Below are 22355 nucleotides of genomic sequence, written 5' to 3'. Positions count from 1 at the left end.
TGGCATCTGGCCTCACTGCTCTGCTGTGATGTGTTATCTGAAGCCAAGCATGTGTCCAGCCACCTGGACAGCTACTTAGGCAGCCTGCTGAGTGAGCCGCTGACCACCAAGGACAAGGGACACCAGCTGCTGGGTAATTTCACGGTAAGGTGCAGTCAGCTGGGGTTGGGGAGGGCCAGCTCCTCACAAGGAGAGCTCCCAGACCCGTCCTGTTTCCCTGCGTCTATCTGTTGGAGACATCTCAGCTCATGGCAGGATGAGCGCTTAAACACACACACTCGGTAAACCAGAACCTCTCTGCGGGTAGCAGATACTCGATCTGAAAAAATCCTATTGCATTTGAGATCCATTTGTATTATCACACAAAAAAAATCAACGTCACATTTGTCAACAACAAAACAAGAATTATCAGGCTCTAAACACAATTTTCAATTTTTGCGAGGTTTTAAAAATAGTTTAAAATTGCTTCATCAGCTACTTATGTAAACAGTTTCTTGTCAATGGTGACTACCAAGAATTTGAAGAACTTGTCATTAAATATCTTGGTCAAGGGGCTGGCTTGGTGGCATGGTGGTTAAGTTCGCACTTTCTGCTCCGGCAGCCTGGGGTTTGCGGGTTCGGATCCCGGGTGTGGACCTAGCGCTGCTCATCAAGCCATGCTGTGGCAGCATCCCCCATAAAATAGAGGAAGATGGGCACAGATGTTAGCTCAGCAACGATCTTCCTCGGCAAAAAGTGGAGGATTGGCAACAGATGTTAGCTCAGGGCCAATTTTCCCCCCCACACACAAAAATAAATAAAATATCTTGATCAAGAATTGAAGATAGCCATTTCAAGCATACAAACTGATATTTATAGTTATGTCTAGAAAGCAAGATCAAGCTTCTCATTAGGAAATTTTTAAATAATGCCTTTGGGAATTTTACACAAAATCAATATTTAAAATCTTCCCTAATATTTAGGGTTTTACTGATTTTAGTTCTTATTATGTCATAGAAAGAAAATAAAATATTTTGTTCTCCCAAGCTCCAAATAAACACTCAAAACGATCTCCATTTGCTACATGCACAATAACATAAAAAAGCTAGGGCTTGGAATGGTGTAGATTGAGCCAGTTTGCAACATACACCCCAGTATCACATAGACAAGACTTCACAGTAAATCTAAGACAACTATTTACTTGCTGCATTAACATTCTAAGCAGAGGATAATGCTCTTGGCTCCTTTCCCTTTTAAAATTTAGTTATCAGAATTTATCACATGTACCACCACCGCTACTGTTCCATCTCATAAAAAACGTGGAAGAATTCATTTTCAGGTCACATATGGTCTCCCTTCGCATGTCGCCAAATCTTGTTCATCCCCTCTGCATAGCTAGCTCTGAAAACCCTAGCCAGCCACCACTTCCCCTCTGACTTCCTCTTCTCTTCTGCCTTGGGCCTCTCCTACATCGCGGTATCTTTCAACAATGACCGCTCCTTATCTTGAGGGGACCTGTCTTCACTTCTTTGTACCCCCTCGTTCTGGGTATATGTTAAGCTCTTAGTGGTCATCAGTAATTGCTAAAATGCTGTTTGAGGAAGCAAACATTAGAAGTAGATTGGGGTCAAGTAATTGTTTTCTGATTTTAAGTGTGATACATATTCACTCTTGGAAATAAAGTATAAAGGAAATTAAGACCAGTTACAACTCTGCTATTCAGAAATACCACTTTCTGCATTTTTATCCTCTCCTTCCTATCCTTTTAGGCACCTTTTTGCAGTATTTAAACTGCACTTTTTAAAAACAAACTTTGGATCCTAGTATATAGAGTTGGTGTTTGCTTTTCCATTTAATATAACTGTAAAGTTTTCCTCATGTTATTAAGTAAATTATGGCACATCTAGATAACATTTTACAGTTACTAAAATGATGTCTTAGTGTTTCTCAAATTTTAAAGAATATAAAATCAGCGGGGATACTGTTAAAATACAGGTCCCGGTTTAGTAGAGCTGAGATGGGCCCCATGATTCTGCATTTCTGACCACCGGGACGATGCCGACACTGCTGGCGTGTGGACCACGCTCTGAGGAGCAAGCGCTTAGGAGATAGATGTGTACTCTATTAACAATGAACACTGAAATAGTTTCCAGCGCTTGGCTCGTATGTAGTAAAATACCACATCTGGAGTGGTAAGAATCCTTCCACATAACGTAGAATAATGCAAATATTTCTCAAATGTACATTATGTAAGCATACAGGCACAAGGATTATTAAAAATCGAATTACTGGTCAATGTCAATAGATACCAGTATCTCAAGACTCTGGATGCACACAGCCAAAGGGTGTTCTAAGCAATAGCAAGCAGACCTGTGGTCTCCAGGGATCAGAGGGAGAGGCCGAGAGGGAGGGGGCTCTTAGGGGTGGCCCTGTTCATATCTTGACTGTGGTGGTATTTTCAAGGATATTTTATATATCTGTTAAAACTTATCAGAATGTACACTTTAAATATATGCGTGTATTGTTTCTCAATTATACTTCAACAAAGCTATTTTTTAAAATATAGAGGGAAAAGCCAAGGTGACTTCCAGAAAGATTACATTAGTTTACATTCCACAGCAGCTTATGCAAGTGCCTGTGTCCTTACCCCTTTGTCAGCCCTGTAACTCTTAAGGAAAAAAACACTGCTAATTTGAAAGGCAAAAATACCTCATTTGTTTGAAGGTGCACGTATTTGATTACTAGTAGCCTGAAACGTTTCATGTTAATCAGCTCTTTGCTCATTTGTCTTTTGTAATGTTAGTGTATTTCTTATCAATTTATAGCTTTTTATTTAGACATTTGTCATAAATATATCACCTATTTTTTCCCTCTGCTTGATGTTTACCTGTGTGTATACGTGATGTAATTATAATGTAAATATAAAGTTCAAGAATCCAAAGAAGCCTTTTTAATCAAACACATACAAACAAAAAAAGGTCAAAGTCAGAATACAGAATTAGACATAAAAAGGCCAGAGTCTTTTTAAATCACCTGCTCTCTTTCCCAAGGTGGCTGACTTCTCCACGTGGGACCGCATCAGCTTATACCAACTCGTCAGCTTATACCTTTCATGGTCCCTCTTTCAGTTGGTTAATAAAGTAGATTCGTTTCACCCTTTTTAAAATGGAGATAGTGATACTAAGATATAAAATATTTTGTGACTTGATCAAGAACAGTCAGAATTTGGATGTATAAACTCCCCCTTATCTATTGATCTTCTCTCACTGTGTGGGTCTATGAAATTAAACTGGAGTTGCATGGTTTTGTTTTCTTTGAGAGTCAATTGAATAAATACCAGAAAAGGGGAATATTTACATATTTTCCTGGAGTGAGGAGTAAATCTTTATATTAATAATCCTGAGAACACATATATTATTACTTAAACCATCTTCCCTCACTCTGCACCTTGAGTCTCACAGATCTTTTTAGACCATGAAGCAATGAAGAATGCAAATACTAGGAATACTAGTAAAAGGGAGGTGTCTTTCTCCCTGCCATGCCAACTGATACAAACAAAGAAAATGATTTCCCCAGGGGGCAGCTACAAGTATTCATAAATTCATCCACTCCTTTGCATATGAGTCATAATTCGCCGCTAGGAGAAAGATACACACTGAACATCTAAAGAAAGAACCTTAGTGTCTTTAATAACAGAATATTTTCCACGCTTGTCCAAACCTTGTGATGGTTAAATCATTTGGCCAAGTACACAAAACCAGATGAGGTCCAATCTGGAACCAGAATCCAGATTTCCTGAGACACAGGCAAGTAGAGGATGAAATGAGGTGGAAACTGATGACGTGGCTGAGACGCCAGAAAAACCTAATTCTTTGAGCTTTAACTTCCTCATCCATAAAACGAAGGTGGATGAGGCGATTGCTAAATTCCCTTCAGCTCTATCTAAGCTCTTCTACACACGGCTGGACGGGGTGCAGAAACCCCTGCTGTGCAGTCACAGTGCCGGGCTGTTTTATTGCCAGCCTGGGGCTGCTCACTACTCTCCTCATGAGCCCACGTCAGCACACGTTCAAACTCCAGCCCTGCCCTGCTCTCTGTGAAGCCCAGGCAGATAATTCATCCTTATATTAGAGATGAGGAAATGAGACTCACCAGGCAGCTCAGAGTTAAGGCAAGGAAAGGAGAGAACCGTGTGAGCACTCAGCAGGGCCTGGCATTGAGCAGGGTCTCCAGTAACTGCACATCTGCAAATCTGGGTGTCTTACCATCTGGGCTGATATTAACAGACCACCACAGCCTGGACGAATGATAAACAAAGGAAACTGATTTCTCACAGTTCTGGAGGCTGGAAGTCCAAGGTCAAGGTCCTGGCAGATATGGTGTTGGGTGAGGGCCCATAGATGGTCATCTTCTCACCATGTCCTCACGTGACAGAAGCAAGGAGGGAGCTCTCTGGGGTCCCTCATATAAGAATATTAACCCCATTCGTGAGGGCTCCAGTCTCAGGACCTAATCACCTCCCAAAGGCCCACCTCCAAACACCATCATATTGGGGGTTAGGTTTCAAGCTATGATTTCTGGGGGACATGAACATTCAGTCTCTTGTATGAGGGTACAATAATACCACCTGACATCGATGGCACTCAGGCTTCACAGGTGAAACTCGCTACGTCCACAGTGAGTCAAATGCTAGGTAGACGGGTACGCAGCAAACTTGAGCAAATATTTCAACAAAAGAATGAACAAACATAATCGAAAAACAGTCCTCAGGTCTGACTCACAACACAGCCCAGCTATGTAGCTAATTTAAGAGACTTCATGAAACGGTGAGAGAAGGGGAAGAGAAAGGAACGACCTCAACAAAGCATGAGTTACGGGTCACCAACCCCCAGACTATCAGTTCTAATAAATCTGGACTCCTGGCCATCTCTGTATGATCTCATCTGTGTTGCTTAGACAGGCCCACCTCCACCCAGAGTGCCTGTTACAAATGCAGATGCCTGACCCTCACCCATTTTTAACATGCTGCCTCATTAATTCTTACTCAGTCTACAATTTGAGAACTTGGTCCAATTGCTATGCAGCCAGTGCGTGAAAGTGGAGTCAATGCCCGAGTCCTAGAACAGCTCATAGCAAGAGTATAAACATGCAGATTCCAAACACAAGGACTGCCCACACCAACTTACCTGCAAACCATCACAACTAAGAAACCAATTTTCAATGCATCAAAACTAATGAGAAAAAGTAAAACCTACAGCTCACGAATTTGTCAAAAACCTGGATACTAGAGGGAATACGTATGGTTGGAAAAATGACAACTTCCGGAATTTTCTAAGCAAATTATACAATATGCCAGTAACAAGAACATACAACAGAGAAAAGATAGTCTCTTCAACAAATGGTGTTGGGAAAACTGGGCAGCCACACGCAAAAGAATCAAAATAGAGCACTATCTTACACCACACACAAAAAGAGACTCAAAATGGATCAAAGACTTGAAGCTAAGACCTGAAACTATAAAACTTCTGGAAGAAAACATAGGTAGTACACTCTTTGACATCGATCTTAAAAGGATCTTCTTGAATACCATGTCTTCTCGGACAAGGGAAACAAAATAAAAAATAAATAAGAGGGACTTCATCAGACTAGAGCTTCTGGAAGGCAAAGGAAACTGGGATCAAAATCAAAAGACAACCTGCCAATAGGGAGAAAATATTTACAAATCATATATCTGACAAGGGGTTAATCTTCCTAATATATAAAGAACTCACACAACTGAACAACAAGAAAAAGAACAGCCCGATCAAAACATGGGCAGAAGATATGAAGACATCTCTCCAAAGGTATACAGATGGCCAACAGGCACACGAAAAGATGTTCAACATTACTAATCATCAGGGAAATGCAAATCAAAACTACACTTAGATATCACCTCACGCCCATTAGAATGGCTATAATCACCAAGACAAAAAATAACAAATGTTGGAGAGGATGTGGAGAGAAGGGAACCCTCATACACTGCTGGTGGGAATGCAAACTGGTGCAGCCACTACGGAAAACAGTATGGAGATTCCTCAAAAAAACTAAAAATAGAAATATCCTATGACTCAGCTATCCCACAATTGGGCAGCTACCCAAACAACTTGAAATCAACAATCCAAAGTAACATATGTACCCCTATGTTCATTGCAGCATTATTCACTATAGCCAAGACATGGAAGCTATCCAAGTGCCCATCAAATGCTGATTGGACACAGAAGATGTGGTACATATATACAATGGAATACTACTCAGCCATTAAAAAGACAAAATTGTCCCATTCGCAACAACATGGATGGACCTGGAGGCAATTATGGAAAGCGAAATAAGCCAGACTGAGAAAGATGAACACCAGATGATTTCACTCCTATGTGGAATAGAAACTAACACACGGACAATGAGAATAGTTCAGCGGTTACTGGGGGGAAGGGGTCTGGGAGGAGGGCATTGGAGATGAAGGGGAGCACTTATACGGTGACAGACAAATAATAATGTACAACTGAAATTTCACAATGTTGTAAATTATTGTGAACTCAACAACAACAACAAAATATGCCAGTAACAATTCTTCTATTGTTAAAATTAATTTTAATAGTGAACTGAAGTAACACATTTTGTTATGGGGAGCAGTCAGGTGAATTTCATTGACGACTGAATTGTAGTCTTTATTAAAGATACTTTTACAAATTTATGTCTCCTAATATGAAAAGGTCGCTTTTCACTTTTAACACGTGCTCTGCAAGTTTACATTGGCAGTAGGAAGGGCTTCAGTTGAATAAATTTCAGTCTTCAGAAATGTGACTGCATCCTCCATCTCCAGTTTTTCCATCTCCCAATTATTGACCTTACCAAAGAAAGAGGAAAATCATCAGTTTGCAAGAAGATAATGACACATAAAAACTAGTTTCAAGATCCAAGCACATTAAAGTAATATTAAGCCAACTGCTTTTTAAAAGCAAATGTTATCTTGTAATTACTCCTATTTTAAAGGTTTAGTAAGACTTTGTGCTAGGGCCGAAGAAAGCTCTAACAGTGAAAATTAGAAAAACTTTAAAGCTCCTTTAAAAGGTACAAAAATTCCTTTCTTGGGATAATCTTCCTTAGAATATCTGTAATAGCCAATATGGAAAAAAAAAGTCTTAAATAGTAGCCCATCGATAGAAAGGGCCATTTTAACCTCAGTAATCTGAGTGTCGTCCATTTTTGGATCCTGAAGCACATAACGAAGGTTCGAACGTTTACGTTTCACATCTTGTGCAGGACCAAATGAGCGGCATCTAGATAGATCCCAACATTAACCTAAATAAACATTTATTTGTAAGGTTCTTGCTCCACATAGAGACCTCTGGAGAGGCTGTTCAAGAAAAGCTGTGGGGCCTGGAACCTAAATGAAGCAGAAGAGGGAAGAAGAACCATCCAGCATCTTCTGGTGACAAACGTGCTATAAGCCTCACGTTGCCCATGAAAACAGAGCTTCAATTCGCACCTTTTCTTCCCTTGTTCAAGATAACCGGGAAAGTGAATGTGGTTTCATGTGTCTTACATTAAGTAAGAATATATATTATTTATATTTTTCCTCTTAACAAAAAGAATTAAAGTTGATCAAATGTAGCATTTATAAAACCTCTAGTAAATGACAGTAATCAGCTGCGTAGAAGCCAAATCATGGACTAGAAATGTTCTTTTTCAAAGACAAGAGTAACTAAAACACGGTGCCAGCCCCATGACATAGTGGTTAAGTTCAGCACACGCCACATCAGCAGCCCAGGTTCACGGGCTCGGATCCTGGGTGTGGACCTACACCACTCATCAGCCACGTTCTGGCAGTGACCCACACACAAAATAAAGGAAGACTGGCACAGACGTTAGCTCTGGGCTAAGCCTCCTCAATCAATCAATCAATCAATCAAATAAAACACTTATTCCGATACTGCTGACAATTCCTCTAGTGACCAAGTTTGGCCACACCATTCCTGGCACAATGGACATCAGTAACTGAAGAATATTTCATTTGCATTTTTTTCTTACCAAGATCACATGAAAACCCATTCCTTTCAAATGCCGCATTTTCATTGCAAGGAATCCCCTGGGATGGGTTGAACCCAAACAGTAAGCAGATCTGGGAACACACAGTACAGCTACCCTGAAAACAAAAGTGCACAGCAGACACTAGTTACTAATGAGACCACCACTGAAAACCTCGCTGCGCTCCTGTTCTCTGGAGGTCTCTAAGTCGAGCTGGCTGCTGACTGCAGCCCCCGTTCCCTGCCATCTCAGTCCTTCGCCTCCCTGTTGCGGGGCCTCTACAAATAAGCCAGTATAAGCAGCTCATAATAATGCTTCACACGCAGTTACCCTCAACCATCCTCGAGGATCGTACATTCTCGATGAGAAGTTTCAGATACGAAAGTACCCATTTTAAGGTTCCCGTGTGTAGAGCTAATCTCTGATCGAAACATAATTATTTACGCTACTAGAAGTAATGATGTAGCTAGCACCAAACGGTACATGCTCTTCTTGCACATATTGTCTCCCAGAGAGAGCAGCATTTAAAAACCAGAATGGGGAGACTACTTACAAAGAAGAGAATATAAGAGAAAGGCAAGACTGTTAAAAAGATAAAATCTGTTATGTGTAACAAAAACATGAAGGCGTAATTTGTTTTTTCATTGTTTTCGGCCTTTTGGAAAGATTAAATTCATTGGGGAAAAAAAGACATTTGTATCCTTACTGTCTTGCATTATGCTCTGCCTGTTATCTGAGATAATGTTGGAGAAATTTTATCTTTTTGAGGAATGCTCAGATTCCTCACTTTTTAGTACTTTAGGCTGAGAGCTACTATGGTGTATTATTATGCCACAACAGTGGAGTACCTGAAAAAGAAAAATGACCTTTCAACGAGGTCTGAGAAAAGCCTTTTTCTGAGGGGAGATGGTAACGTACAGGGAAGGCGGCAGTTGAGAAAGACAGTCAAGGAACAAGCTAGGTGGATCAGAAGGGGGTCAAGTGACAGAGCTGTGAGTGAGTGGAGACGGACGGGCAGACACGAGTTTGAGTCCCTACAGACTGTCTGGACCCTTCTCTCCGTATGTGTGTGCGTGTCCTATAAAGCAACAGAGGACGGAAGTTCCCAGGGGTCTGACTCATCTCTGTGTGCCCCACGCGCCTAGCAGAGCCTTTCCACAAAGGCCGCCTGGACGCGGGCGTGCACAGCACGATCAGACGCGTCTGCTTCAAAGGCAGGACTTGCCCTCAGGGACAGAATCATTTCTCCCAGAGACACCCACTCTGCAGCATGTGAGTCAAGGGCACAGCGCACGGTTAACTCCAGGCCGGTCTGACCTGTGCGCGACACGGTGTCACAAAACGCTCAAGCTTCTCTACCTGCAGGAGGGCTTCAGTGTAGAGGAGAACACTGACTGGTATTTGATTTTTGTAGAAAACTTAATTCTTTATGGTCACTGTTACATTCTCGTGAGAAGTTCACGCTGCACTGATAGCTTCAGTGATGGGAACACTGCTTAACTGAACGGTTTAGCTTTAAAACCTAAGTTCTAAAAGTTGCCCATTTCATTAAACGCCCAACTCCAGTCCGCTGTCTTCGACCACAGAGCTCACGTCTGCACCTGAGGAGTGGACTAGCGGATGAGAAGTCGCTTGGCACACTGCACGTGCCGCTCAAGTGTCAGGTCCTATACTGTCACTGCTATTCAGAGTCAAGTCTGTGAGAATTAAGGTTTAAACTCAGAGGCTCAGCAAATGAATACATGTACGTAACCTCTGAATATCCGTAGCAGAAGTTACCACATCCATGTCAGAAAATGGAAGCACTTGACTCCTGTTCGTATCCATTCTGATTTCAAAATCTGAAAAAAAAGAATTGATACTAATTTTTCAACATTGCTCAAAGTGATTTTCTGTTTCAAAATACATCATATTACCACCAATGATGATAATGGCAGCAGCTAAAATGCACTGAGCTCACCAAGTACCAGACACTAGTCTGGACTTTACAGGTATAACCTCACTTCTTCGTCACAGGAGCCCCATGAAGTGGGGACCATTATGGTCGCCACTTGTCAGCTAAGGAAACGGAGCTGGTCAGGGCTGGCCACAGAACCAGCGAGGGGCAGAGCGAGCTCCCAAACCTGGCAGTCCAGCTCCAGAGCCAGCGCAGCACTGGACTGCTGTGCCAATTACTTCTCTTTTGTCAGAAAAAAGAAAATAAAACAGGAAAATCATATAAAGTCCGATACCAATATGATAATTATGTGGCAGCTGCACATTTTTTGAGAAGCATCCATCTCCCAGGAGGCTACTCAGCGCCTCTGCCACCTTGGCGTTTGGAGGCAAGGGCGCGGGGGGCAGCAGTGGTAGGGCTAGGTCCACGGCCTTGTGATAAGGAGCATCGTCGAGCTTCAGGCAAGCAGCCAAAATGTGCAGCTTGTGAACATTCCTCTCCATGTCACCTAAAAAAAAGGGAGAGAGAAAGAAACATACAGTGAAGAAAAATATTAAGGCCACACTTCAGAAATGGTAACAATGCGCCCGCACTTCTGACCACACTTCTGACCAGGAGGAGTCCCTCTGCGTCTCCCTCCGCCCCAGTGTCCAGAGCAACGGCCTGCACTTGAGAACCTGCACTCGAGAACGTGTCAAGGGTTAAAATCTCCCTCAAGGTGACTCAGTCCCAACTCTTCACTGAACAGATGAGGAAACGCCCAGCAATGCTAACAGGCCTCAGGAAGCACTAAAGGCAAGGCCAGGACTAGAACCCAGGGCCCCACCTCAAACTGCCTGAACCATCGGCACGTGCTGCTCCTTCTCCACAAGGCAACTTCAGAACTTCCTAACACTGTTGGTAGGAGAATTTAAACAACTCTAGTCTCAGAAGCATCATCAAATTTTCTACATCTAGCCTGATACTGCTTTTCCTTGTTTAATACTGAAGGCCAAAGGTCAACAATTAACTTGGCCCCAAGAGTAAACAAATCCACTCCTTTGGTAACTACTTGGCTTCCTGATCTCACAGGCTGTGCCTCATTACAGGCCGTAAGTGACAAAGTGTTTACAGCTGCAAAGGTTGCCTGACCTCAGCTTCAAAGGTGACTTGTGGGGATGTGGAAGTACAAGCACCTCTGATCAAGGATAAAGAACGAGGTGAACATTCAGCCCTTGCCTGGGGGCATAAGGTGTAAACCGAAGGCACGGCTTCTCTGTCTCCCTTCCATGCTGGGCTCTGCCACGACAGGGGGCTCAGAGGTTCAGTCTGAAGCGCTGCCCCAACTTCACCACCGCCGCTCCTGCCCCCGGAACCCCTGCTCTGCACGTCTTACACTGCTCCCACCAAGACCCCACTGAGAGTCACCAGGCAGCCAGCAGCACAGCAGTGTGTCGGTCACCACTGTGCACTTATGTCCCACCTGACGTCAGCAGCTCGCTGATGACGTCCTTTTGGAGAAGCTGATTAACAGCGGCCAGGGGAAACCGGTTCATCAAGCAGAGGGAACACACGGCGTTGAGCAGGTTTTCAGATGAGAGCTGGTGAAGACAGCCAGTCAGAGCACCAGCCATGGCTTCCAGGAACCTTCGGGGGAACAAAGGAGAGTCAGCTTTCACATCTAAACAGAGACAAGGTCACGGAAGGGCGAGTGAGGTGCCACAGAACCAAAGGAGTCCAAAGAAAAGAGACAAGAAACTCAGGCCTGACTGCGTATTCACACACCTCTCAGTCAGGCTGCTATTGCATAAGAAACACACTCACTCAGCGATGGTTAGCTACCGCTCTACATCATGCACAGGGCAAATGTTGTACAGGCTTTAACTCGTTTAATTCCTACTAAAAGTCTATGGGGTAGGAATTATCATTAACCTCATACAAAGATGCGTAAACAGGCTCAGAGAGGTCAGTAACTTGTCCAAGAACACACAGCAAAGTAGTAGCAGAGAGAGCCTTGGAACCCAAGTTGTCAGGCTCCGGAGCCTTCTACACATTAAGCTAGGCTTTTATCATGGGTATGTCAAGAAGGCCTGGGACACCTCTGCGGGTTTATAACCAATTACAATTCTCTAGCTATCAATACTCTGAGTCAAAAGAGCAGCAAGCCAATCCCCCCCCCGAGCGAACGTGACGCAGTGTTAACAGGCCAGTCAGCACAGAGGAAGAGAGGAGAGGTCAGAACTAGGGAGCCTCTTGCCCAGGGTGGCACTGCCAACAAATGGCCCAGACACCCTCTGACCCCAGGTCAGCCTGACGCTTAGGCATAAGCTATACATCATTACATGAGAAAAGGAGGACGTACATGCAAAGTGCTGTGCGCCTGCCCAGGAAGGCAGACAGCAGCTGCGGGACAAGGAGAATTTCAGCAAGTGGGAAAGACAAGAAAAGGCTTTGGGACTGCGCAGAGGATGGAACCCTGAGAGTGCACGTTCTTGGTTCTGCAGCGATGAGTAGGGCTAAGGCCTGGAGCCTGCTGCCCACAGCAGGGCAGGCACGCCCTGAGCACACCGAGCCTGCTGTCCACAGCAGGGCAGGCATACCCTGAGCAACAAGGAGGCTGCAGAGGAAAAGGCCTGGGAGGCCCTGGGAGGTCCCGTGGGAGGAGTAGCCAGGAGGCGGGGAGCCAGGGAGGGGGTGGGGGCTAAGCAGGAGCGCGGGAGCTACAATGGAGAGGAAGAACATAACGGGTCTAGAGACAACAGTGAGGCACCGCTCACTAACTGATAACTGACTGAGTGTGGACATGTAGCAAGAAAGGGCAGGGCTGCAGATGACTAGGAGTGGGGCCTTGGCTGTCTGCAGCTCCCCAGTCCGCTGGCCCCATGCCTTAAGCCGGCCTCGTGCCTCCACAACTCCCAACTACGAGCTGCTCCCTGCACGCGCTCTGCTGCTTCTGCCCTCCTGAACTTGGACCTGGAGCCTTCCACTGAGAGCATTCCTTCCTGCTTGTCTTCCCGGGGCAGCTCCTATCTATCCCTCTCTGAAGGTCTGCTCAGGGACCACTGCCTCCAGGCAGCATCTCCAGGGATCCACCTGAGGCTCCACTTCTCCAGGCTGGGATCCCCACATGCCCCTCCTCCACTGCGCATAGCCCACACACAACTCTGTCAGGCCAATTTTCATGCTGTATTTAATTGCCGATTTATGTGTCTACCTTACTCATTACACTGAATCCTCTGGCAAAAAGGACTGTGTCTTATTTATCTTTGTCCTAAGTACTCAAGTGCTTGGTATACATTTTCTGATGAAATGAACAAATCAACTTAGGTGAGGAGAACGTTACTGCAAAAGGATAAGTCAAGAATAATGAACCAAAAATTCAGCAATTTGTACATATTAAATATATACAGCTTTTTACATGTTAATCATACCTCAATAAAGTGATTTAAAAAAATCACTTCACATGGTGTTTGGTAAATACTAAATAAGTGACCAGAAGAAGAAGAACGAGCTGACTTCCAGAACTACTGGACTGGAGACGCCTATAGGGGTACAGTGACCATGTGATTACTGGCCCCAAAGGGACAGGCATGTGACCCAAACTCAGGTCAATCAGACTTTCTCTTCTGGAAATCTGAACCTTGAGGGGAAACCACAGGGATGGAAGGAAGCTGGAGTCAAGTCACTTGACGGCAAAGGAAGGGCCTGTGAATCTTGCCACTGAGACCCTCAGAACTGCCCAGTTTGTTCCTCCAAGGCCTCTGTGGCCCACACTCTAATTTTTTTTTTTAATCTAACAATTACTGTGTGCCAGGCATTGTTTTAAGAACCTGACACAGGTTAATTCATTTAATCCTCATAACAACCCAAAGTGATTAGAAATGACTCTTATTTCTTATCCCCACTTTAATAGAGGGAGAAACTAAGGCACAGATAAGTGACTTGCCAGAAGTTAAATGGCTAATGAACGACACAGCTGGGATCCACACCCAAGCAAGAGGCCTCCAGAGCACAAGCGTTTCATCACTCTTCTAACCAACGACATCAGACACGCACTGCAGTGCTTAGTCAACACTAACTGATAGAGAGAGGAAGAAAAGACATTCCGGGGGGAAGCAGAGGCAGGGAAGAGCCTGGCACGTCTGAGGAATTGCATGTTAATATTATTATTAAGTAATGTTAATTAATAATAATATAATTTATGTATCAACATATAATTAATTAATATTAATTGCTGTACAGCTGCAGTTAAAAATGAAAAGAATAGCAAGCAGTAGTTTGGGACCAAATGAATAATTAGGGTCAAAACTAAACTATGAACACAGGAGCTGAGAATCAGCTGGGAGAGTCTGACATGAAGACTCCTATGTTGAATTAACAAATATCCCATCTTTAAAGAAGAAAGAAAAAAGCAAAACAAAGGATAGAAAAATAAAGTAAAGTGGAATTCTGTTTAGCTTCATAAATAAGGAACCATACTGTCAGATACTTCTCATATAACAGCAAAGTTTTTAAAACAAACAAAACAAATACAGAATACTATGTGTTCCTTCTTGACATGGATGATGGCCATGGATGTGTTCACCTGTAATAATTCACTGGGCTTATGAAGATTTGTAATCTTTTCTATAAGTATGCTACATGGCAATAAAAAAGGGAAAAAAACCAAGTACATACTCTCGGGTCTGGCATGTGTGGAAGTGATTGAGAGAAGAATACACATGAAGAATGGAGACGATGCTTTTCACGTTCAGAACGCCAGCCTCATCTACTATTTTCTTCATAAACAAGTCCATCAAACCAACATGTCGAAAGCCGAGGTTTTCAAATAAAATGAGGAGAAAGAGAACCTTAAAAAAAGTGAGTTGATGGAAAACTTTTTAATATTTACAGTATGCTAGAAGTAATTTTTTTAGATCTCAAAAAATTTAAACAGCAAAGAATTGTCCTGACAGAGAGAATATTCCCTAAAAAGGAACAACTATCTTTTCCTCACAAAATCTGTCCCAGGAATTCTCGAATCAGGTATTAAGTTACTAAGCAACCTCTTCTTACAAGCTGAGAACCACGGCACACAATGGTCTCCATATTTCCATTTCATTTAGAAATAAATCCTTTCCCACATGCTTTTCAGACAACAGGTCTGAAAACTAAATATACCTTCTCTCAAGGTTTTCAAAATGACCAACTCAATGTTGAACTGCTCCCCTTTCCAAACCAGACACTTCGTAGATTCTAACATATAAGAGACAACTCAAAAATTTCTATATTCCATAGAAATTTCTACAAATGAGAATAGAGATGAAATACTATGATTCAACTAAAATTTCCAGTTTGCCTCTCATTTCCCTTCTCACAATTAGTACTTCTCTTTCCAAAATCAATTTCCATGGCAAACTCAATATTCACCTTATCTTCCAAAGTAAACTGAACCTAGTGAACTAACAGTTACCGATGCTTTACTGTAAAATGAAATTTTTACCGGCTGCTTCATTTAGATGTATATATTACTAACACAGCCCCTGAATTTAAAGGCTCTTACTCTGGAGAAAACAAGCAAACTTTCCATAAATAGAAAATAGACACGATCATTAAGTAATGACATTTAATTCTTCAAAAAGCATAAGCTTGTCACATGACCCACTCATTTTTATTGTTCTAAATCTAACAAAGAAAAAACAGAAAGACAGAAATAATCCTAATTATTCAAAGCACCACACAACCTTTTGAAAAACCAAACAGAAGAACAAACTTTGGACACTATAATTTTTGTTTCAGATAGAAAGATGGTCAAAACATTGAATAGTATAGTAACAGTAACTCCCTGAGAGAAATGATAAGAAGCTAACTTCTCAAAAGTAAAGTTAGCACTGGAATATTTTGGTATCTTAACTGCCATAAAGCTAGAGAAAAATACTTAGAATGTTAAATGAATTAATACGCTTCTTAAAAGTTTCTGAGGCTTATTCTAAACTGTTAACATACTTACTTGTTTCAACTTCCAGACGTCAAAAGTTGTAGCCACATAATCCGCTATTCCCTTGAAAAGATCTAAATTACGGTATCGGAGGTCTCTACAAGACTGCAGTATGCTGATCAATATTTTAAAAGGACACCCATGGATATTACCTTTAAGAATGAGTTAAATAAACAAAAATTACCAGGTGGTTTTGAATATAAGAGCCAAGCTACTCTATACTGATTACTTTTGTTTCTTTAGGGAAAAACAGCAATGTATTTTGTAAAATAACTAAAGGTGAAATAAAATTTAGGGCTAACCATATCATCAGATACTTCTCATATAACAGCAAAGTTTTTAAAACAAACAAAACAAATACAGTCCAGAACAGGAGATCAGATGCTAAAAGTCACGTAAGAAAAATTCCCCTCACCGACGACCATCTTGCTGCATTCGTCCAGAAGGACAACAGAGCAGTGACCCATGGCGGCCAGGACCTCAAACATGCGCTGGCTGTTCAAGAGAGAGAATCTGTCTAATTCCCTCAAGGCTTTCATCTGAAGAAAACAAACAAATTCAATTTAACATTTGTGGAAAAATAAATGAAACTTCTATTTTTAAATAAAAAGGATGAAGTTCGAACAAAATGACTCAGATATACTGATTAAATATATATATATATAGACAGATAAATATAAATTTACTGCTATTATTTCACTTTAGCCAAGTTAAACCCAAAAGTACAACAATGTCCTCCTAAAAAACGGCCTTCAGGAAGTGACAGCGAGTCGCAAGGAATATTTTTCTCAAATCTCACCACTAGAGAAAATTCAGAAGGTGTTTACCTCCAGTTTCCTTTTAAGAGCCATTGGTGCATCTTTTCCAATACATTTCATCATGGCTTGTAATGTGAAGACACGTTCTATTTTCCACACTTGTTGGTCAGCTAGTATCCTATAATCAAACACAATAAATACCACAATCCTAAAAGCTTAAAACCAGAAGAGAAATCTTAAAAGTCATTAGGTCCAGCTCCCACTTCTAAGCAAGGAATATGAAGCCACAGCAATGATCTACCTGCCCAAGTGAGTGTAAATAGTTAGTGAAAGATCCAGGATCAGTCTAACACTCCTCCCTCTGATACTATTCTGCTATCTTTATGAATGAAGAAATCCTATCAGGAGGTTATAGTAAGACACCTCAAGGCACAGTCAATGAAAAAGGGAATTAAGGATTATTCTCACTGACCTAATAGAACAGTTGTATCAGTTTCATAAATTATAACTCAATTATAAATTATAAAACTTTTCGAGCTGGCCAGTGTTATGTAACCTCCACATAGCGCCCAAATAATGGTTATGAACTGAACAATGTCAGTTGTCTCCCAGCCCACATCAGAAATTAAGATCAACTTAGCTTTCAGTATCACCCACAGCCTTCTCCAGTGGACCCTAAAAGCAGTCTTATTTCTAGCTTTACCTAATCCAGAGTCAGGATTTTAAGTTTAATAAGGTATTAAAGATTATAATCAACAACAAAGTCTCCTCCACCCAAAAACAGTTCAGCTTTCATCTTGGGTTTTGATTTGAGACGTAAGAGGACAGAGAATGCCAATGAAGCAAACATGAGAGCTCTCACCGCAGTCCTGCTCGAAGCACGTCCACGTTCTTGCAAGGCTCCATGGTCTCTAGAACGGTTGACAAAACTGAAAGACATTTCTCATCACACTCATTGATTCGCTCCTAGTGAAATATAATTACAGAAACACTAGAGATGGTGAGCCGCAGCAGACTGTCTCACCCAAGCAAAGCCACTGAACCAAGGCTTTCAATTAAAGGATTAAGTACCAAACCAATAATTCATACAGTCAGTCCACAATAAACAGCATCTTTGGGAAACAAAATGTCCTATGTAGTGAATTTTCCAAATAACCAATGCACACTTTTACGCATCAACACTTTTTACATTCACCCTTATCACTGAAAATCCATTTGATATTGATTATACTCCTCTGCTGAGATAACTTTTATCAAACATAATATCCACCTATTCTTAGGGTTCAAGGTCATCATGAAGACAAGTGTAGTAATATAACAGTTACTGAGGCACACAGGGCAGCCTGCCCTGACGACCCCCGGACAGTTGCGCCCTTGTAATTTCCCTGTGTCCTTTCTTGGGTCAAACTGTAACTTCAGCTGTGAATCTTCTGATCCACAGGTGCTGTCACACTCTACTACCACTATCTGAGACTCCAGGGGAGCCCCACGCCTCAGATCCTTCTGCCAGGTCCCTTGCCTTAGGGTACTAATCTAGATTCCAGAAATGGCAGTGGGCATAATTTGGAAAGTGAATAGTAACTAGGCAGCCTACCAAGTGCTCTAGGATTAGATCACAACTAGTCTATACACATCACAAGAGTAGTTGTGATCACAGCTGAGGAAACAGGCTGAAGAGGAAGGTTCCTTTACTACAATTACATGGCCAACAAGGTACAAAGTTTCAAGTGAGAACCAGATAATGATGAGAGATGGACAAGGCTGGAAGAAAAAAAGTCTCATTCCCATGGGAGGGTTTCCATGATAATTTACAAGATTCCATCAACATTGGCTGTGAAAGGAAAGACCATTTGGCTACGTGTTTGGACGGCAAATTCACGGATGCCACACTGTCCTTTCTTCTCTAGCTGAAGTGTCCTTACAACATTCCAACAGGTCAGCGAGACACAATCAAACATACAGACATTCTGACTGCAAACATCCACTGCTCACGCCTCACCGATACAGAAGCTGTGCTGATGTGAACACCTGTCCAAGAGCTATAAGAGCATCACTGACCAGGAAAAGTGACTTACTATTCTCACTTTTCAATAATTGTGTAGGGAAAACAGTCTACCAAATAACCAAGGATATTCTGTGGCTTAAACACACACACAAAATAAAAATCAGTTCTTGGTTGAGGACCTATGGAAATCACAGTCATGTAAAAAGTTAAAGTTATAATCTCTTATACCTATGAACTCAATTCTTGAATCCTATAGTAGGACAGCATATATGTCAGGTCATCCTCAGGAAATTCCTGTCTTTTAAAAAATTATTTAATTATGACATCATCGAGTTTATAAGTCTGAAGTATCCACTCTTGAAAGGTAAATAATTACTTTAATGACCTAAACTTTCCTTATCACATCTGTGGTCATTTCAGTGACATCAAACAGGACACTGACTCTCTTGTTTGAAATAATTTCATCCTTCTTCCAATCCATTTTCCACTCATACAGTAATCTAAAAGCACAAATTTGAGAATGTCCACCCTTTGCTTAAAATACTTTAGTGGCTTCCCATTGCATACAGAATAAATCCAAACTCCTTCGCCAGGCATAAAAGGCTCTTTGATTGGGCCCCTTTTTTTCCAGCCACGTCGTACCACTACATCCCTAAAGCCCTCCTCCTACACACCATCGCGACTTCCTCCCCACTCCCTCAAACTCACAACCAGCATTCTGTGCTTTAGCCACAAAGAACTACTTTCAGCTCCCCAAACTTGCCAACTTCTGCTCTGGGATGTGCATGCAATCTTCTCTGTGTGAAACACCATCCCCCATCTACTGATTCTCTCGCAAACTGCTGGTCCTCCCTTGGCTTCAGCTTAGACACCATCTCCTACTGGGCTTGAACCCCAGATCTGCCACAAACTAGACGTTGGTTCATTCACCCAGCAAATATTTATTAAGTACCTACAAAGAGTGACATTACAGTTACGTGACCTTGGGCAAGTTAATGAACCTCTCTAAGCCTAAATTTCCCAATCATTAGTAAGAATAGAATAACAATACCTATTTTAAAAGGCTACACTGAGGACTACAGGAGGCAATTCTGTTTTCAAACTCTGTACATCTCTGCCTCAAATGCTAACCCTGCATCCTCCCCCCGTCTCCTCTTCCCATCACGAAGGTCTTCTCCTGACCAGGCTGGAAGCCGTTACACACTCTCATAAGACTCTATATCATTCTTCCACTGCACTGCAAGCTCTACTGGTCATTATTTTGGTCACAATTGTATTCCCTTGTACTCAGCACAGTGCCTACAACAGAGAAAATGTGTAACTCATTAAAGGAAAGGTGCTTATATTCCTAATTGCCTACAAAATATCTGCCTCCCCCTCTAGATTATAAGAGCAGGAATCACATCATCTACATCTTTATATCCCCAATGACAAGTGCAGTAATTGATACATAGTTGACACCCAATAAACGTTTATTGCACGAATAAATGAATCCACTAGCTCTGTGACTTGAGCCAAGTTACTTAAAATCACTAAGACTTTTCCTCATCTGCAAAACTGAGGTAACATCATGCCTGCAGGGCTGCTCAGAGGATTAAATAAGATTACACAAGTAAAAGGTGTAGGTACTCAATAAATATTAGCTCCCTTCCCTTCCTTTCTCTCCTTCCTTCAACTACAGAACCTTTCCTTCTACATTTTGTCTCTCATGTTAGCTTATTACTCACTATTTTCAACTCTGGAGAAGAAAAATGGGGCAAGCTTTCATAAATTTCCACTGCAAAAGGAAGGAACGACCTAGCTCACTCAGGGTCTCCAAATCGTATACATGCAGAAACAAATACACAGGAACCACCATTCCACTGAGAGTCTCTTCCAAGGAGGCCACATCTCTCTCTCACCTCATTCTTTCAAAACACGCTACGCCAAACCAGGTAAAAGGATGCTAGGCCTCCTTGTGATTTTACCTGGACCACCCTCAGCAAAGTCTGCACCAGCAGAGTGTTCTGAGGAATTCCAAGCTTCACCACAGCATGAAGACCGAACAGCAGGTGGTCACAGCGCATGATCTTGGCCTCTCTCATCATTTGTCCACACAGCTGGTGAAACGCAGGGTGGTTAAACATCAGCTGTTTTTCAAAGCGCCTCTGCTCATTGGACATCCTTTTGGCAATTGTCCACATGGCTGAGAAATAGTTACTGCTAGGAAATTTAGGGGCTCGTGAAAACGTGTCCAACACATCACTCAGGGAATTACACTCCTGAGACAGTTTTCTAGAGGTGACAGGGGTTGGCTTCGTTTCCTTGGTGAGAACATCTTCACTGGAGGCCTCCTGATGAAAGCTTGTCTTCTTCAATCCATTATCAGAGATGAGAGAGTGTTTTGAGTCAAAGGACAGTCTCCTAGGACAAAGTAGTCTGTCAAGTGTAAGGACTGTCACACTGCTCGTGCCCTTTGTTTGAAAGTCATCTCCTGATTTAAAAACTAAGGCATTCTGAAAGAGACATCTAACAGGTGCTTGCAGTCTATTATCAAAGTTATTTAAGAGAAGGTTCCTTGGGTTCCAGTTAGAATAAGCCATTTGTGGTCTGCAAAGTCCCAAAGGATATTGCCTCACAGTTCTGCTCGTTGGGATTAAAGTACTGAATTGTCTTAGGTTCCATAAAAAAGGGCCTGTTCTGTTACTCATTTTGCTATCCACTGAAACACTGTCAAGTGGCTTTAAAGTCGTCAATGTGACACAAACGTCGCCTCCACTAGAGCAAGAGAGCACAGGCCGTCCTTTTCCTGCGGGAGAAGGGGTCACGAAAGGAATAAAAATTAAAGCAAAACTGTTACTTAAAGAAACGAAATGCATTTAATGGAGACTAAAGCGCGACCCTACGGACACATTAAAGATTTACATTAAACAGGTGAACCTACTGTGCCAACACGGGCGTCCCCCACCTCGACGAGCGCGCGCACCGCCCTAACCGGGCAGGTTACGTCGGGAGCCGTCGTCGCACAAATGAACTTAAAGAAATGAACGGTATTTGGGGTTGAAAAGTGTCCCCTCAAGGCCTCCTCCGCAGAGGGGACTTTAGCGCAGCCTCGGAGACGCGGTCAAGGAAAAACAAGGGTCTAGCGTTGATGGAGACTCTCACACGAGGATTCGGCCACGGCCGAGCCCGGACGACGAGGAACAGGGCCCGGGCCAGCAGCCCGGCTCCGGAGAGAAGGCGGCAGGCTCCAGCCGCGCCGCGCCGGCAGGGACACACGGCCGGCCCGCGCCCCGGGGCCCGGCCAGCGAGGCGCCCGTCCTTCCCGCGACTGAGCCTCCGCCCTAAACGAATGCCGAGCAACTCCCGAGACCGTCCTCCCAAAGGAAGGACGGCCAAGGGGCAGCACGGCCCGCGCCCGCGCCCGCGCCCGCGCCCGCCCTCCACTCACCTCGGCTCGGGCCCCGCGCGTCTGGGCAGGCGCCGCCATGACAGCGCCCCCGCGGCTGCGCACATCGCGAGATCGTACGGGTCCTTCCTAGGTCAAAAACTGTACGTTCGCGGCGGGCGGAGAACGGTTCACTCGGAGGCAAGAGAGCCCGCCTAAGAGGACGACTAGTCGTCTTTGTCGCGGGGCTAAGAACCGGGCAGACCGCAGAGATTTTAAAGGCAACGTTT

At 43.0% G+C, this 22355-nt stretch overlaps 1 protein-coding gene across 3 annotated transcripts; it reads right to left on the bottom strand.

Moving 5' to 3' along the window:
* Positions 1–6592: 6592 nt before the first annotated feature.
* FASTKD2 (FAST kinase domains 2) lies at positions 6593–22258 on the bottom strand. Of its 3 annotated transcripts, none has more exons than XM_046658839.1 (12): positions 22129–22258; positions 20666–21486; positions 17556–17659; positions 16763–16871; positions 16351–16474; positions 15948–16087; positions 14636–14808; positions 11442–11605; positions 10275–10487; positions 9797–9884; positions 8047–8161; positions 6593–6862 (listed from the first exon to the last, which is right to left on the bottom strand). In XM_046658839.1, exons 2-12 carry the CDS (start codon positions 21386–21388, stop codon positions 6743–6745), a joined length of 2073 nt encoding a protein of 690 aa, XP_046514795.1. In that variant the 5' UTR covers positions 21389–21486; positions 22129–22258; the 3' UTR covers positions 6593–6742. The 3 variants fall into 3 exon arrangements, with proteins under 3 accessions (XP_046514795.1, XP_046514796.1, XP_046514794.1); XM_046658840.1 differs by lacking the exon at positions 22129–22258 and adding an exon at positions 21622–22093; XM_046658838.1 differs by lacking the exon at positions 22129–22258 and having other exon boundaries at positions 20666–21603.
* Positions 22259–22355: the final 97 nt, after the last annotated feature.

The sequence above is a fragment of the Equus quagga genome, chromosome 4, assembly GCF_021613505.1.
Source record: "Equus quagga isolate Etosha38 chromosome 4, UCLA_HA_Equagga_1.0, whole genome shotgun sequence".
In the NCBI taxonomy this organism is placed as follows: domain Eukaryota; kingdom Metazoa; phylum Chordata; class Mammalia; order Perissodactyla; family Equidae; genus Equus; species Equus quagga.
This window is presented reverse-complemented; position numbering and strand designations above follow the sequence as displayed.

Bases quoted from the DNA above. Each gene is read 5' to 3' on its own strand.
- FASTKD2 (XM_046658838.1), bottom strand. From the start codon at position 21,556: ATGCATTTCGTTTCTTTAAGTAACAGTTTTGCTTTAATTTTTATTCCT. The intron at 10,488-11,441 runs GTGGGACATAAG...CCTTTTTTTTAG, and splicing joins CAGCGAGCTGCTGACGTCAG to GTGACATGGAGAGGAATGTT. The intron at 6,863-8,046 runs GTAAGAAAAAAA...TTCTTTGGTAAG, and splicing joins TGGGTTTTCATGTGATCTTG to GTCAATAATTGGGAGATGGA.